Source organism: Leucoraja erinacea, chromosome 31, assembly GCF_028641065.1.
Source record: "Leucoraja erinacea ecotype New England chromosome 31, Leri_hhj_1, whole genome shotgun sequence".
NCBI lineage: Eukaryota > Metazoa > Chordata > Chondrichthyes > Rajiformes > Rajidae > Leucoraja > Leucoraja erinaceus.
In genome coordinates, this window is record NC_073407.1 from 1,403,674 (window position 1) to 1,418,232 (window position 14,559).

The 14,559-nt window shown below is 42.8% G+C and overlaps 1 protein-coding gene across 1 annotated transcript in view; it reads left to right on the plus strand.

Annotated features, from left to right (window-relative positions):
• Window positions 1–14,559, plus strand: part of LOC129711821 (stomatin-like) — a 46,913-nt gene that overhangs the window by 18,526 nt on the left and 13,828 nt on the right. Inside the window, exons 4-5 of the mRNA XM_055659757.1 lie at window positions 13,972–14,054; window positions 14,179–14,382. Of these exons, the coding sequence (XP_055515732.1) occupies window positions 13,972–14,054; window positions 14,179–14,382 (287 nt within the window). The remainder of the gene's footprint in view (window positions 1–13,971; window positions 14,055–14,178; window positions 14,383–14,559) is intronic.

Consider the following 14,559-nt stretch of genomic DNA (forward strand, 5'->3'; position numbering starts at 1 on the left):
AGAACGTACAAACACTATTCCCCTTTACCCATACCTTTTGCTTAAAAAGCATTTTCTAATCACAGCAGCAAAATTGAGCTGAGTAGTGAATTAGGTTCCCATTTTGTCTTCGCCCACACCCTATCCGTTCCTATCTGCCCTATTACATCTGAATCTGGAAATGACCAGGGTGCGACTCGTCCATGATTATGCTAATGGCCTTGTCAAGGCAGCGTGAAGTGTAGATGGAGTCAATGGAAGGAAGGTTGGTTTGTGTGATGGTTTGGGCTGCGTCCACAATTCTCTGTAATTTCTTGCAGTCTTGGATGGAGCTGTTCCCAAACTGTGCTGTGATGCCTCCCGATAAAATGCTTTCCACAGCGCATCTGTAGAGGTTGATGAAAGTTGTTGGGGACATGTAAACTACCTCAGCCTGGAAATAGAGGTGTTGGGGTGCGTTTTATTGAAGAGGCGAGTTCTACTCAAGATCTTAAAGAAGGTTTTGAAAGGTTATGTAGGTAATTTCAAAGTTGAGGTTCCTAGCCACAGATCAATTTACATTCGGGAATGAGCAAGAGGCCAGGATTAGAGAAGTGCAGATATTTCTAGATGTTGGAAGAAATTAGAATACTATGGAAGGCTACAAAGGTGAGAAATTTGAAATGGAATGCTCTTGCATACCAGGTATTGTCCACTTGGACATTGTTGAATTTAGTCTAGTTTAGAGACACAGCACGGAAACAGGTCCTTCGGCCCACTGAATCTGCACCGACTAGTATTCTCGGACAACTAACACTCTCCTACACACACGAGGGGCAATTTACAATTTTACTGATCTTTGGTGTGTGGGAGGAAACCGGAGCTCACGAAGTAAACCCACGCGGTCACGGGGCGAGCGTACAAATTCCGTACAGACAGCACCCAAAGTCCGGATTGAACCTGGGTCTCTGGTGCTGCAAGGCAGTAACTCTACCGCTGTGCCACTATGAATGTTACATGAAATGTTGTCACATTCTTCAGTCGGCTCAGAGGCAGACTGAAGGAAAGTTCTACAGTGGTAGGAAGTGGTATCTGCCTCAGATTTGAACCGAGATACAAGGGCATGTGGTATATTTCCAACTAACACCTAACCATGCGATGCCTGGCTTAAGTGCCAAAGTATGGTTAATGAAACACAAAAAATGTTCCACTTTCCTAACCAGAAGGCCATGTGAAATTACAAGTTCATAAGTTAACAAATATATGCACAGGTTAAACAAGAATTGTTATATACATTTAAATTTATTGTTTCCTGTCTCGTTAGAGTGGAGCCGATTAAGGGTAGTCAACATTTTCAATTTAAAGTTGATGCTTTTTGTCAATGGGTGGATTCAAAACACTGTGAATTGGAAATCCCAGTTTCATATTAACTACACAATCATTCTTGTGTCAGGCTGAGGTTGAGAATGATGTGTTTGTGCAGATTCTTCCCAAACTCTTTACACATGGTATTGGGGGTAGGGTGTTGACATGGATAGAAAATTGGTTAGCAGACAGGAAGCAAAGAGTAGGAGTGAACGGGTCCTTTTCAGAATGGCAGGCAGTGGAGTGCTGCAAGGCTCGGTGTTGGGGCCGCATCTGTTTACCATATATATTAATGAATTGGAAGAGGGATTTAGGAGCAACACTAGCAAGTTTGCGGACGACACAAAGCTGGGTGACAGTGTGAATTGTGAAGAGGATGTTAGGGGGTTGCAGGGTGACCTGGACAGGTTGAGTGAGTGGGCAGATGCGTGGCAGATGCAGTATAAGATAGATAAATGTGAGGTTATCCACTGGCGGCAAAAACAAGGGGGCAGATTATTATCTCAATGGGGTTAGGTTAGGTAAGGGGGAGGTGCAGCGAGACCTGGGCGTCCTTGTACACCTGTCACTGAAAGTTGGCATGCAGGTACAGCAGGCAGTGAAGAAAGCTAATGGAATGTTGGCCTTCATAACAAGAGGATTTCAGTATCGGAGTAAAGAGGTTCTTCTGCAGTTGTATAGGACTTTGGTGAGACCACATTTTGGAGTATTGTGTCCAGTTTTGGTCTCCAAATTTGAGGAAGGACATCCTTGTGATTGAGGCAGTGCAGCGTAGGTTCAAGAGATTGATCCCTGGGATGGCGGGACTGTCATATGAGGAAAGATTGAAAAGACTAGGCTTGTATTCATTGGAGTTTAGAAGGATGAGGGGAAACCATATAAAATTATAAAAGGACTGGACAAGCTAGATGCAGGAAAAATGTTCCCAATGTTGGGCGAGTCCAGAACCAGGGGCCACAGTTTTGGAATAAAGGGGAAGCCATTTAAGACTGAGGCGAGAAAAAACGTTTTTACCCCGAGAGTTGTGAATTTGTGGAATTCCCTGCCACAGAGGGCAGTGGAGGCCAAATCACTGGATGGATGTAAGAGAGAGTTAGATAGAGCTCTAGGGGCTAGTGGAATCAAGGGAAATGGGGAGAAGGCAGGCACGGGTTATTGATTGGGGACGATCAGCCATGATCACAATGAATGGCGGTGCTGGCTCGAAGGGCCGAATGGCCTCCTCCTGCACTTATTTTCTATGTTTCTATGAAGAACAACCCCTGCAGCAGATAGTGAAACACCATTTTAGACTGAATATAACTAGTCCCATTGTTCAGAGTGTGAAGAGTAGTTGATGTTCGAGGCACAGCAATGCATTGTTTAGTTCAACATTTTAAAGTCCAAATATGCTGCCACCTACCATATTGGATTTTGAATTTTGGAATTGGACATGTTCTGTGGAGATTTGAACCAGCAAGTGTGGTTAATCCTGGTCACATTTGCCTGGGCAATGGAATTTTCCATCATTAGTTGTTGCAGCAGGTTTAGCTACAAAACTATTTTTCACACTTCCTAACTCTTTTATGACATGCAATCTATTACTACAGCTGGACTATTTCCTAAATTACATTGTTGCCAGTTAGTGCTTCCTTAACGAAAATGTGCTTGACGGTGCCTTAAAAGGAACTTTGTAAACACAAGTCCATTCCTATTCTACCCTTGCCAAATATTGGTTGTAAAAGGGTAAATTAATTTAGAAGTAGCTAAAGTCTAGGAGCCCATGAATGGGTGGTAGAAGTTTAGTTTAGTTTGGAAATACAGCGTGTAAACAGGTCCTTCGGCCCCACTGAGTCCATGCCAACCAGCGATCCCTGCACACCAGCACTATCCCACACATTAGGGAAAATTTACAAATTTACCAATCCAATTAGCCTACAAACCTGTACGTCTTTGGAATGTGGAAGGAAACCGGAGCTCCTGGAGAAACTCACGCCGGTCACGGGAAGAACATACAAACTCTATACAGACAGCACCTGCAGTCATGTTTGAATCCTGGAGCTGTAAAGCAGCAACTTTACCACTGTGCCACCGTGCCATCTAAATAGGTAAATTAATTGTAAAGATGTAGCTGTCGTCTAGGAGCTCATCACTGGGCGGTAAAAATAGATACTGATTTTTTTAAATATAAAGGCAGAGATTTGTGATTCCGTGCCAAGCAAGTTGTGAAATGTTACCACTGGTAGATGAGAATGCCGAGTTGAGGTCACAGCTTGATCAGCCACTATCTTTAATAAAGTCTCAAGCGATGGTTGCCTGACCCTAATTCATATATTTGTACAGCTTGTGGGTTTGTGATATCTTTACAAAAACCTCGCCTGCAAACCGAAATGGGGAAGGCGTACAGTTTGCACTTATTTTCATGCAGTTTTTTGACCACAGTCATATCAGCCTAAAGTTTCTTCATTGCCATTCTGTAGGCTCCCAGAGTGACATAGCACCAGCTGTTGTGGTTATTTTTATCCGGGGGTGATGCTGCTGCCACTTGCTGTGCTATGTTATGTAGTGAGCAGACAGGTTCAGGCTTGCAACCAAATATGTGAACCCGAAGTGGAAAACAACCCTGGGTCTTCACGGACTGCAGATTACCGCTGAGGCTGTGATTCAATAAATGGCTGGGTTTTTCCCCGTTCTTTTGGTCTGTTTTGGATGGACTTGGTGTGGTCTGAGCCTGAGAGAAGTAGGATGAAACCTATCCCCTGCGGTTGGCTGCTCCTTGTAATTTACTGTTAACCACTGGAAAAACGTTCCCACCAGTTAATAGTCAACAATATTGCCCATTTTCCCAGTAGATCTAGATCCCTTTTTAACCTTGGACAACTTTTTTCATTGTCCATTAAAAACTGATTTTGGTATCATTCACACATTTATGAATCAGGCCACCTACATTCTCATCCACGTTGTTGATCTATATGGCAAAGAACAAAATAGCCAGCACTGAAACACAGCATTCCACTGACTGGCTTTCAGTCAGAAAAACAACCTCCACTACCACTTTCTGATTCCTACTGCCAAGCCAATGTTCTATCCAAACTCAGACACAAAAAGCTGGAGTAACTCAGCGGGACAGGCAGCATCTCGACCCGAAATGTCACCCATTCCTTCTCTCCAGAGATGCTGCCTGTCCCGCTGAGTTACTCCAGCTTTTCGTGTCTATCTTTGGTGTAAACCAGTATCTGCAGTTCATTCCCCCACACAATGTTCTTCCCAGTTGGTTTGTTGATCTTGGAACCCATGTGATCTCACCTGGACCAACCTGCCCATGCAGGACTTCATCAAAGTCCTTATTAATGTTCACATAGACAACATCGTCCACACTGCTCTCTTCAATTCTCCTGGTCATCTCTCTCGAAAAAAAAAATCAAATTCTTGAGACATGATTTCCCACATACAAAGGCATGCTGACTATTCTCAATCCGTCCTTGCCTTTCCAAATGCAAAAATAGCCCCCTTCTCAGAATCCCCTCCAGTAACCTTGCCACTGCTGGTTTATCTTCACAGCTCCAGAAATTATTTATTTTAATTGTCCCATTAAAATAATTCCTTATGTTAGGCTATTATAAAATTAAATAATGCAACTTGTTTAAACCAGTGTATAAGTAAGTTGCACAAGAGTAGTCCATTTGGCCCTCAAGCCGACAACACCATTTAATAGAATCATGGTTAATCGTGTAGTAAAACTATATTTTCCTGCTCTACCCATGTCCATTGACTTTAAAAAAAAAATCCAGAGAGCTATCTATCTCTGCTTTGGATACAATTAATAACTGAGCCTTCATTACCATCACGAAGGGGCACGGGTAGTGGGAGAAAGAGAATTCCGAGGATTCGCCTTCTGAATGCAGAAACTTTTCCTCTTCATAAGTGAATGGCCTTTCACATTTTCGAGACGGTAACTTATATTCCATGCAGCCTGTTTTCCAGACCTCACATTTATGGTCGACGGTCTGTTTATCACTTTCTCTGCCTCCCTACTATTAGCAAACAATTTGTTGTCAGTAGTTCATATGAATATGAAATGGATAACTGTCTCATTCATTTGGTAGTCAGATGTGTTTACTTCAGAGGTACAATGCGGAAACTGGCTCTTCGGCCCCATACACTATCACTATCCTGCACACTAGGGACAATTTACAATTTTTACCAAAGCCAATTAACGTACAAACCTGTACATCTTTGGAGTGTGGGAGGAAACCGGAGCACCCGGAGAAAACCCATACGGTCACAGTACAAACTCCAAACAGACCGCGCCAGCACTCGGGATCGAACCCTGGTCCCTGGTACAGTAAGGCAACAACTCTATAAATATGCCACTGTGCCGCCCTAGCAGAGATTAATGATCTACCTTTAGAATTGTGAGTTAGATAAGACAAGGCTATTGCACCGTGACTATTTAATGATTTATAATTTGGTATTACGTAAATTTAAACAAGATATGGTATTGAAGGCAAAAAATAAACTGCTGAAAAATCTCAATATCAGTGAAGGCAAAAGGGATGTCGGTTGAGATCCTGCATCTGCAATCTCTTGTTTCTCCTTTGGTATTGAGAGGTTGAGTGATACTAAGGACACAAGAAACAGCAGAAAGAATACACCCCTAGTCCTTGTTGCACTATTCCGTGAGATTGTGGCTGACCTCATCGTCACTTTTTCTTGGACTCTCAATGTCCCTTGGTTTCCTTGTAGTTTACATGTCTGTCAGTCTCCACGGAATATCGTCAGTGGCACCTCTTCTACAGATTTACAATCCTCTGACGGGAGAAATTTCTCCTCGGATCTTACTGAAAATGGCTATCTCTTATTCTGAAATTCATTTGACCTACTTCTTGATACCTCCACAAGGAGAAAACATCCACTCGGTCTATCACCTCAATCTTACCAGTTTCAGTACAATCACTTCTCATTCTTCAGAAGTCTAATGAGTACTAATTGACAGAGCTCCAGCTTGCAGAGACTAATTGAGGCACACCACTTCCTGGTTTTATAGTCCCTTCCCCTGCCTCCAGCGGGGGCAGCAGAGAGAATGGGGAATTTTGTAAAAACATTAATATCTCTGTCATTTTTCATCGACAGGAAAAATCCTCGGCACACATATGGCGGAGGGGGGCTCTGAGCAAGGTGGCCAAAAATGACGGCCGTAGGTGGCGGCGTTCTCTCGGAAATCGCAGCACAGATGGCCAAAACCGGTCAAGAACAGACTTTTAGTAATATAGATAGATAGATATAGATATGACCGACCTTCATCAGGAAGCAACCTGGTGAACCTTCCTTGCATTGCCTTCAATGTTTCCTTCAAATCAAATCTGTACATGTTTCCTTCAAATCAAATCTGTACTCAATACTCCATGGACAGTCTCCACTGCATGAAAATGTCTCCAGTTTTGCCATAATGGCCACTATTCCATTTGACTTTCTAATTACTTGCTCTACCTGAATGCTCACCTTTTTTGCTTAAAGAAATGTTCAGGTTAAAGAAAATTACTTTTTCATTGTTCCTCCAAAATGGAAACCCTCCCATTTTGCCACATTGCCCTCCACCTGCCAACCTCTTGCCCATCACCCTCTCCACTTCCCTTTGTGCCTTTCTCACTCACTCATTTTGGTAACAACATTACATTTTGCTTCAGTATTCTGGGTCTCTTTACCAATCTTATCATAAATTGAGTCCCAGGCACTGATCTCTGTGGGGCCTCATTAGTTACTAATTGTCATTCATGCCTTCTGCATTGTGCCTCACGGATTAACGATTATCTTCCTGTGTTTCTCTCCCTTGCATAATCTTTTAACAGCTGCTTCCACTCGCATCGTGGGTTTAAGGTAGCAAAACAATATTAGCAAAATGCGTTGGGACAAAGCTTAATAATAGAGATAGACACAATGTTGGAGTAGCTCAGTGGGAGGGGCAGCCTTTCTGGAGAGAAGGAATGGTTGATGTTTCAGTTTGAGACCCTTCTTCAGACTCGAATGTCACCCATTCCTTCCCTCCAGAAATGCTGCCCGTCCCGCTGAGTTACTCCAGCATTTTGTGTCGGTCTTCGGTTTAAACCAGCATCTGCAGTTCCTTCCTACGCGCTTAATAATAGGGGTTGGTTTTGAGCAATGTGGCAATGGGGAAAAGGAGAGGTTTGTGAAGGAGTTCAAGGTTTAGGGTCTCTGCTGAAAGTACAGTTACCAACACCAGCAGAATTAAATTAGAAGTGTACAGAATTTAAAAAAAGAAGATAGACAAAAATGCTGGAGAAACTCAGCGGGTGAGGCAGCAGAAAGATTTGTAAATCTTGAAAATTTTAAAATCCAGGTGTGGCTCAAGTGGGAGCTAACATAGCTCATGGACAAGAGGAGTTGATGAGAACTAATGCACAGGCAGGATTCTGGATGTGTTCAGGTTTATACAGAATGAGAACCCAGCAGGAAGGGCCCCTTTCTATCTGCTATTTGTGGACATGCAGTTTAAGATATTGAAGCGTATGAAGGAGAGGGTATCTGGTGAACTTCATTAACAGTTAGGATAGACTGAGGATATTTATCCAGTCCTTGGGTTGGGGCCTGGACTGTAAGGAAGCTGCAACTTTAGCTAGAGACTGCTGAAACATTGCATCTCAAGCCAGGGGGCTTCGGGTCAACAGTTTTGGCCATGGAAGGTGTTGGTGATATCCTGATTGCGGCGCAAGCAAGCAACGATACGGCATTTAACCCAGGAGCTTCGGAAAATTTGGGACCAGATGCAAAGCAGAGGAGGGGGATGATAATGGAAAAGACAGGAATACTCCCAAACTCTGGAAAAGAAATGGCATACAAAGGAAATTAACTGATGAGCCAAGATGGTCTATTTAGTTTAGTTTGGAGATACAGCGCGTAAACAGGCCCACCGAGTGAATGTGCGCCGACCAGTGAACCCCGCACGCTAGCACTATCCTAAATTCTAGGGATCATTTACAATTATACCAAGCCAATTAGCCTACAAATCTGTACGTCTTTGCAGTATGGGCGGAGATCGGAGCACCCGGAGAAAACCCATGTAGGGCACGGGGAGAACATACAAACTCCGTACAGACAGCATCAGTAATCAGAAACGAACCTGGATTTCTGGCGCTGTAAGACTAACTCTACCACTGTGCCACCGCGCTGCCTTATGCAAAGTAAAGTTCAGGTGCAAATGCTGCATTTGGGATCTAGACCGACATTGCTGGCTCTCTGAGCCACACGGAGATTCTGCTATACTTAGTCAGTGGTGTTGGAGAGAGGCAGGTCAGCCAAGTTCCACGTGCTAATCTTGATGCCTCTCGGGTTCCATTTTTAAGGATAGCACTTGTCAACCGATCTGCCCTCGGAATTGAGCAAATCTTTGCAGGTACATATGTATTACCCTCCCAAAATTCAGTAGTGCCATCTGTGCGTCTGTTTTAGGTGATGGGCCACAGCAGAGTACGAGGCTGCTTGTGAAAGGGGAGGAGGTGCAGTCAGTGTTTCTTTGGACTTGCAATGTGTTTATGATCTCCTAGTTAATGTGGTTAGCCTGCAAGGCCAGAGACTCAGTGATTGTACGATAATAGATGATGTACAGATAGCGTCAAATTGTTAAATGATAAGAGCTCTTCAATTAAATAGCCAATCTCTAGCTTCTATCTGTGTGTCCTTGCATTCCTGTTGCCCTGCTTGCTACCATGTGGCATTCTTTCAAACAAAAGAAACAAGATTGTTCCTGGTGTCTTTGCTGGAAATCTTCCATCAAATATTTGGTTATAATCAGATCCTCAATTGAATGGGACGTAGTGGATGGAAGATGAAGTGCAGTGTAATTTTGCCTACTTGATTTTGTTTTCTGTATTAGACTTGTACAAGCTGGAACCATTTGCCCCGAGCATTTCACAATCAGAGTCCTGCGCCTAAAGCTGTTGGTAAACTTCCTCAAGCAATACTGGCATCTCTAGAGTAATATGTGGTCTCATAAAGGTTCTTGCAGTTTGACGGTTCCTTGGTAGAAATGATCGAAAGGATTCCACTATTTTAAGGTCACTGCTGATTGTGGGAGCAGATAATATCTGTTCAATTGAGGGTGGCAGATTGGTGTCGTTGGCAGTGACAGGTTTGGCATCGTAGGTGCTGACCTTACCTGTGGTGTCAATTACATTTATCTACCACCAAAAATCCAAACTATTTCCTGATTACAGTGAAGTAAATGTCAGAGAAAACATTTGATTCTGTAGATGGGATGTAGAAGAATCACCTCTTGATTTAAAACTAGCAGCTTTTGTGATCTACTTAGAAATCAGAAGGTGCTGTTGAGGTGGTTTGCCTTTTCTTAAATATTCTAGCAACTGCATGAGTAGTAAAAATAGAGTAAGCATCAATGATTTTGGATCTGATTTGGTTCAAGCTATAAATTGTCACACACCAAGCTTCCTGTACAGTGGGAAGCCATGGCAGATGGGTTTCTTCCCTTGACATTTATGAGTAAATTTAGCCACTGTCTAGACATCTTTAGGTCAACATTGTCCAAAGTTTTTGTTATCAGTAATTCAAAGGATCATGTGTAAGGAGGGGCTGCAGATGCTGGTTTACACCAAAGATGGACACAAAAGGCAGCATCTCTGGAGGAATACGTGATGTTCCGGGTCGAGGCCCTTCTGCAATTCCTACTCCTCTCCAGCTCTATGGAGTCTGATCAATGTCTCAACCTGAAACTTCACCTATTCCTTCTCTCCAGAGATGCTACCTGACCTGCTGAGTTACTCCAGCACTTTGTGTCTCTCTTCAAAGGATCATGTTCTGCCAAGAGTTTCCAACCCAGAGACTAGTTGCTGGCCAATATTGCATCGTCTTCCATCGATCTGCTTTGCAAAGGTTAGTTAGGGCCACATTTTGTGTCAGCGTTACTCCCAGCCAGATTGTAATTGAGTAGGTGATTTCCATGCATGAAACCTGGTGAGCGCACTGCTGCGTGTGACTGAACTTGATTTTATGATTCCATTTATGCTGCTCTTATTAGGAAAAATTGTTGATCTGAACACATTCTATTTCCACTGGAGTGGAGAAAGATTTTTTTTTAAGGCGTTCAGTAGGGATAGTTCGACAATGGTTTATTTACTGCACAAATTGAATAAGTGCTCTTTAATGTATCTGAAATGTTATTGCTTAGAATTGAAAATCAGCTGAAGTTTTGTAAGCAGAGACCATTGTAGCTAATGGAAAGTACAATGGATCTCGAATGGCTGGAATTATCTGTCACTTGAGAAACATTTCACATATGAGATCAAAACAATGCGACAGTTAATGTAGAAACATGGAACTGCAGATGCTGGAACAGCAAAAAAATATTCTAGCAACTGTTGGAGTAAATCAGCAGGTCAAGCAGAATCGCGTGAGAAAAGGAATGTGACGTTTCGGGTCATGATCCTTCTTCAGACTGAGAGTCAAGGAAGAGGGAAACTAGAGGTATGAAAAGGTACAGAACAAATCAGACCTGGCTTTTCATACCCCTCGCTTCCCTCTCCCCTGATTCGCAGTCTGAAGAAGGGTCTTGACCCTAAACATCACTTTTTCCTTTTCTCCAGACATGTTGCCTGACCCGCTGAGTTACTCCAGCATCTTGTGTCCATCTTCATTCAAATTGAAATGTAGCTTTCCTTTACTGTTAGCAGGTATCCAGCCCCAGACTGGCATTGATGGCCTCTCGAGCTTAAAGTTAGGCTTTAAATTATGTCACAAAGAGTACAATATTTTTTGTTCTGACAATTATTAATTTGCTGTGAAAACCATGAGAGGATAGAGATGGTGGGAATTTAATTGCCATGACTTTTGCACTGGTGGGGAAGGTGGAAAAAAACACCAAGTACATACAAGATAAAAAAAGGTGAGTGGAAACCTTGTTATCTTGTTGTTTGTTACAAAGAGCAACCTAAACTGAAGAGGGGTTGCACAATGAGCGTGCACTAATCACATTAAATCCAATATAAGTGTCAGTAGAGGAGGTCTCTGGAAAATGTTACGTTGCAATTAAAATGGTCTCAAATTCCATTACCTAATGATCTTGTGTAGGGCACTGGACCAACTTGTACTCTGTGATCAGCTGACATCTGGGTTTTATAGCCTGCCCCATTCCAGTCCCGTGACGACAATGAAGAATCCGCTTCGCCTAACAAAGCAGCAGTTCAGTGGTGCTCTTGTGCATGTCAGCACCCCAAGCTTCCACAACACAAGGCAACACAAGGCTTCTTTCTAAGACTGGCCAGAAGAGACCCCCTCTGGTTGTTGATGATGTGCGAGTCCAAAGGGGGGAGGTCTCTATTGGACTGTCTGGTGATTGTAAAGTGAACAGTTGTGTTTTTAATAGAAATTCTGCGTTGTTCAAATAGTTTGTTGTCCAAAGTTTTTTTTTCTTCCCATTTAGGCTGTTCACTACTATCTCTCTCAGTTATCCCTCATTTTTCTAGTCCACCTTGATCCTCCACAAATAAACACATGGGTTTTCACCAAGAACACCAGCAGCACCCGTTTTTGTGCCTGGGTATCGCATAGGCTGGGCGTGGCAGAAAAGCAAGCCTTGTCACTGTGTTTGGTATAGGGATTTAATACTATACTTTTGCTTCTAAGAGCAAGACTTTGAAGACTGTTCTGATTGGCCATGCTCTTTCTGAACAGCCTGTATTCCCTCTTATCGCCAAACTTTTCTCTTCACAGATCCCTACCCCACCCCACACTCTAAAGGGCAAAGGAGGTAAAGATCAATTTTTAACATAAGAATGCCCAGACCTTTAACTAACTTCAATTGAATATAGAAAAGAATAATTCCTCTCACATTTTCTTGTGACAACGGAGGCCATTCAGCCTATCTGGCCTCTGCTGGCTCTACAGGCAATCCTATCAGTCTCATTCCTCCTCCTTAATCTATTTTCTTTCACGTGCTCACCTGATTCCCCTGTTATTTCACTGTTTAGAGCTAGTTGTCAGTAGCCAATTAACCGACCAGCATGTCTTTAGGGTGCTGAAGTGAACCAGAACAGCCAGAGGAAACCCATTCATTCATAGAGAAAATGTTCAAACTCCACACAAGCGCATGCAAAATGAGCACCGAACATTGTTTGCTGGAGCTGTGTAGTAGCAGCACTAAATGCTGCCCATTATACCGACTTTACTACACTGGACCTTGGGGGATTGAGTGTAAATGCGATACCTGTAGTAGCATTCTCTTTTTAGCAGTCCAGGCATTTGTCCGAAGGCATGCTGTACGTGATATGCGTATGCATACTGATATGCATTGAATGGAGGGATATGGATCGCGTGCAGGCAGAGGAGAATAGTTTAACTTGGAACAGACATTGTGGGCCGAAGTGTCTGTTTCTGTGCTGTACTGTTCTACATTCAATATTCTAAAAGTAGGATGTGGCATCCACAAGACCTCAACATTGTTTGTGGTGACCTTTTCAGTCGGCTGCACCTGTTGAGAAATCATCAAGCTGAAATGTTGACTATGTACCTCTCTCCAGTACTCCTGAGTTTTTTTCAGATCTTTTGTGTTTATTAATTAATGCATTGCTTGGAAAGAACATGCATAGATGTTTGAAGCAGAAATGTTTGTAAAGCTGTGGAGAAAAATCAATGGAAAGAGATTAATTACATTGCTCTTGCAAGGAGCAAACATTGATGTCATAGACCAGCAGTAATTGATTGATTTTCTTTTTCCCTTGCTGTTTGTTCCCTAAGAAATTGTGCAAGATTTAAATTGATAATCTTTACCTTAATGGAACATCAATTGGGATAGTGACGACTCTCCTGCCTCTGTCTCCAATCCTCTCTCCCCACCTGGCTCCATCCTTCACCCCTTCTTGATACACCTCCCAACTACTGGCCCCAGTCTTGCCCCTTCCCTCCTTGAGACAGCCTGTCTTTCCTCTCCTCTCCGACCTAATGCACTGACGGTTCAATCTCCCCCCTCCCCCCCCACCCCCCCCCCCCCCCCCCCCCCCCACAGATACTGAGCCCCAATGCCAGTTTGTTTTGTGAACTGTATCCCTTTTTCCCATTTTTAAACGTATGAAAATATTAATTCAGTTAGCACCTGTTTCAGGACAGAAGGTTTTGAAAGAAACCTTTCCCATTCTTTGAACTGTAGCGTTTAGTTGTCTCCCTAATCTACAAGGAGAGAGAGGTCCAACCGACTCGTTGTCTGTCTTTAATGATATGTATATGCAGCGGCACAAATACAGAGGAAGAGTGAATTTGAAAATATCTCTTTTTCCATCAGAGATGGCAATTTCTGACTGCCTGAAATGTTTTATAAAAATAAGTGCACGCAGAGTTATGCCGTGTAAGGTTCATTTAAAATATGGCACCATTTTGTTTTTCTTGAAACATGTTGGAAAAATGATGTAAGTCTCAGCTTTTAAAGATAAGTGAAATCTATCTGGTGTTCGATTGTAAATGAATAAAATAACGATCAAATTGTGAACCTTACGAAGCATTTTCAGGACTTTGATTGCAATTACGGTGGCACATAGGTGCAATTACAACCTGGCATTGAAATGGTACACATTTAAATAAAATTAATAGCAGGTTGATTCTGCTTCTGTAACCATTCTGATTATTTTCTTCTCTCTTCTTTGACTATAGGGTTGTTCTTTGTCCTGCCATGTACTGACTCCTTTGTTAAAGTGGATATGAGAACTATTTCGTTTGACATTCCGCCTCAAGAGGTAGGCCCTACAAAGATTCCATGCTGTATAAAACGACCTTGCACATCGTTGCTTCAGCTTCTGCTCTCATTTTGTCCACCCTCTTGTACATTCTGAATAGTTTTTTTTTCCCTTTGAATTCTAGATCCTCACCAAGGACTCAGTGACAGTCAGTGTTGATGGAGTTGTATATTACCGTGTCCAGAATGCAATACTTGCCGTGGCAAATATCACCAATGCAGACTCTGCAACCCGTCTCCTGGCTCAGACTACCTTGAGAAATGTACTCGGAACAAAGAACCTGTCTCAGATTCTCTCGGATCGGGAGGAGATTGCCCATAATATGCAGGTGAGCGTGGCAGATAGCTTCTGCTTCGGGTTACTTCCCTGTTCATTTGATGAGCTTTTGTTTAGCATAGAGTCAGCATCAAAGTTGGTGATCAGGAGAATTCTAAACTTTCAGCCATCACTTCTGGTAATCCTGATAGCTTTAGTTTTTCACTTTCTGTGCTCACTTCATTCCTCA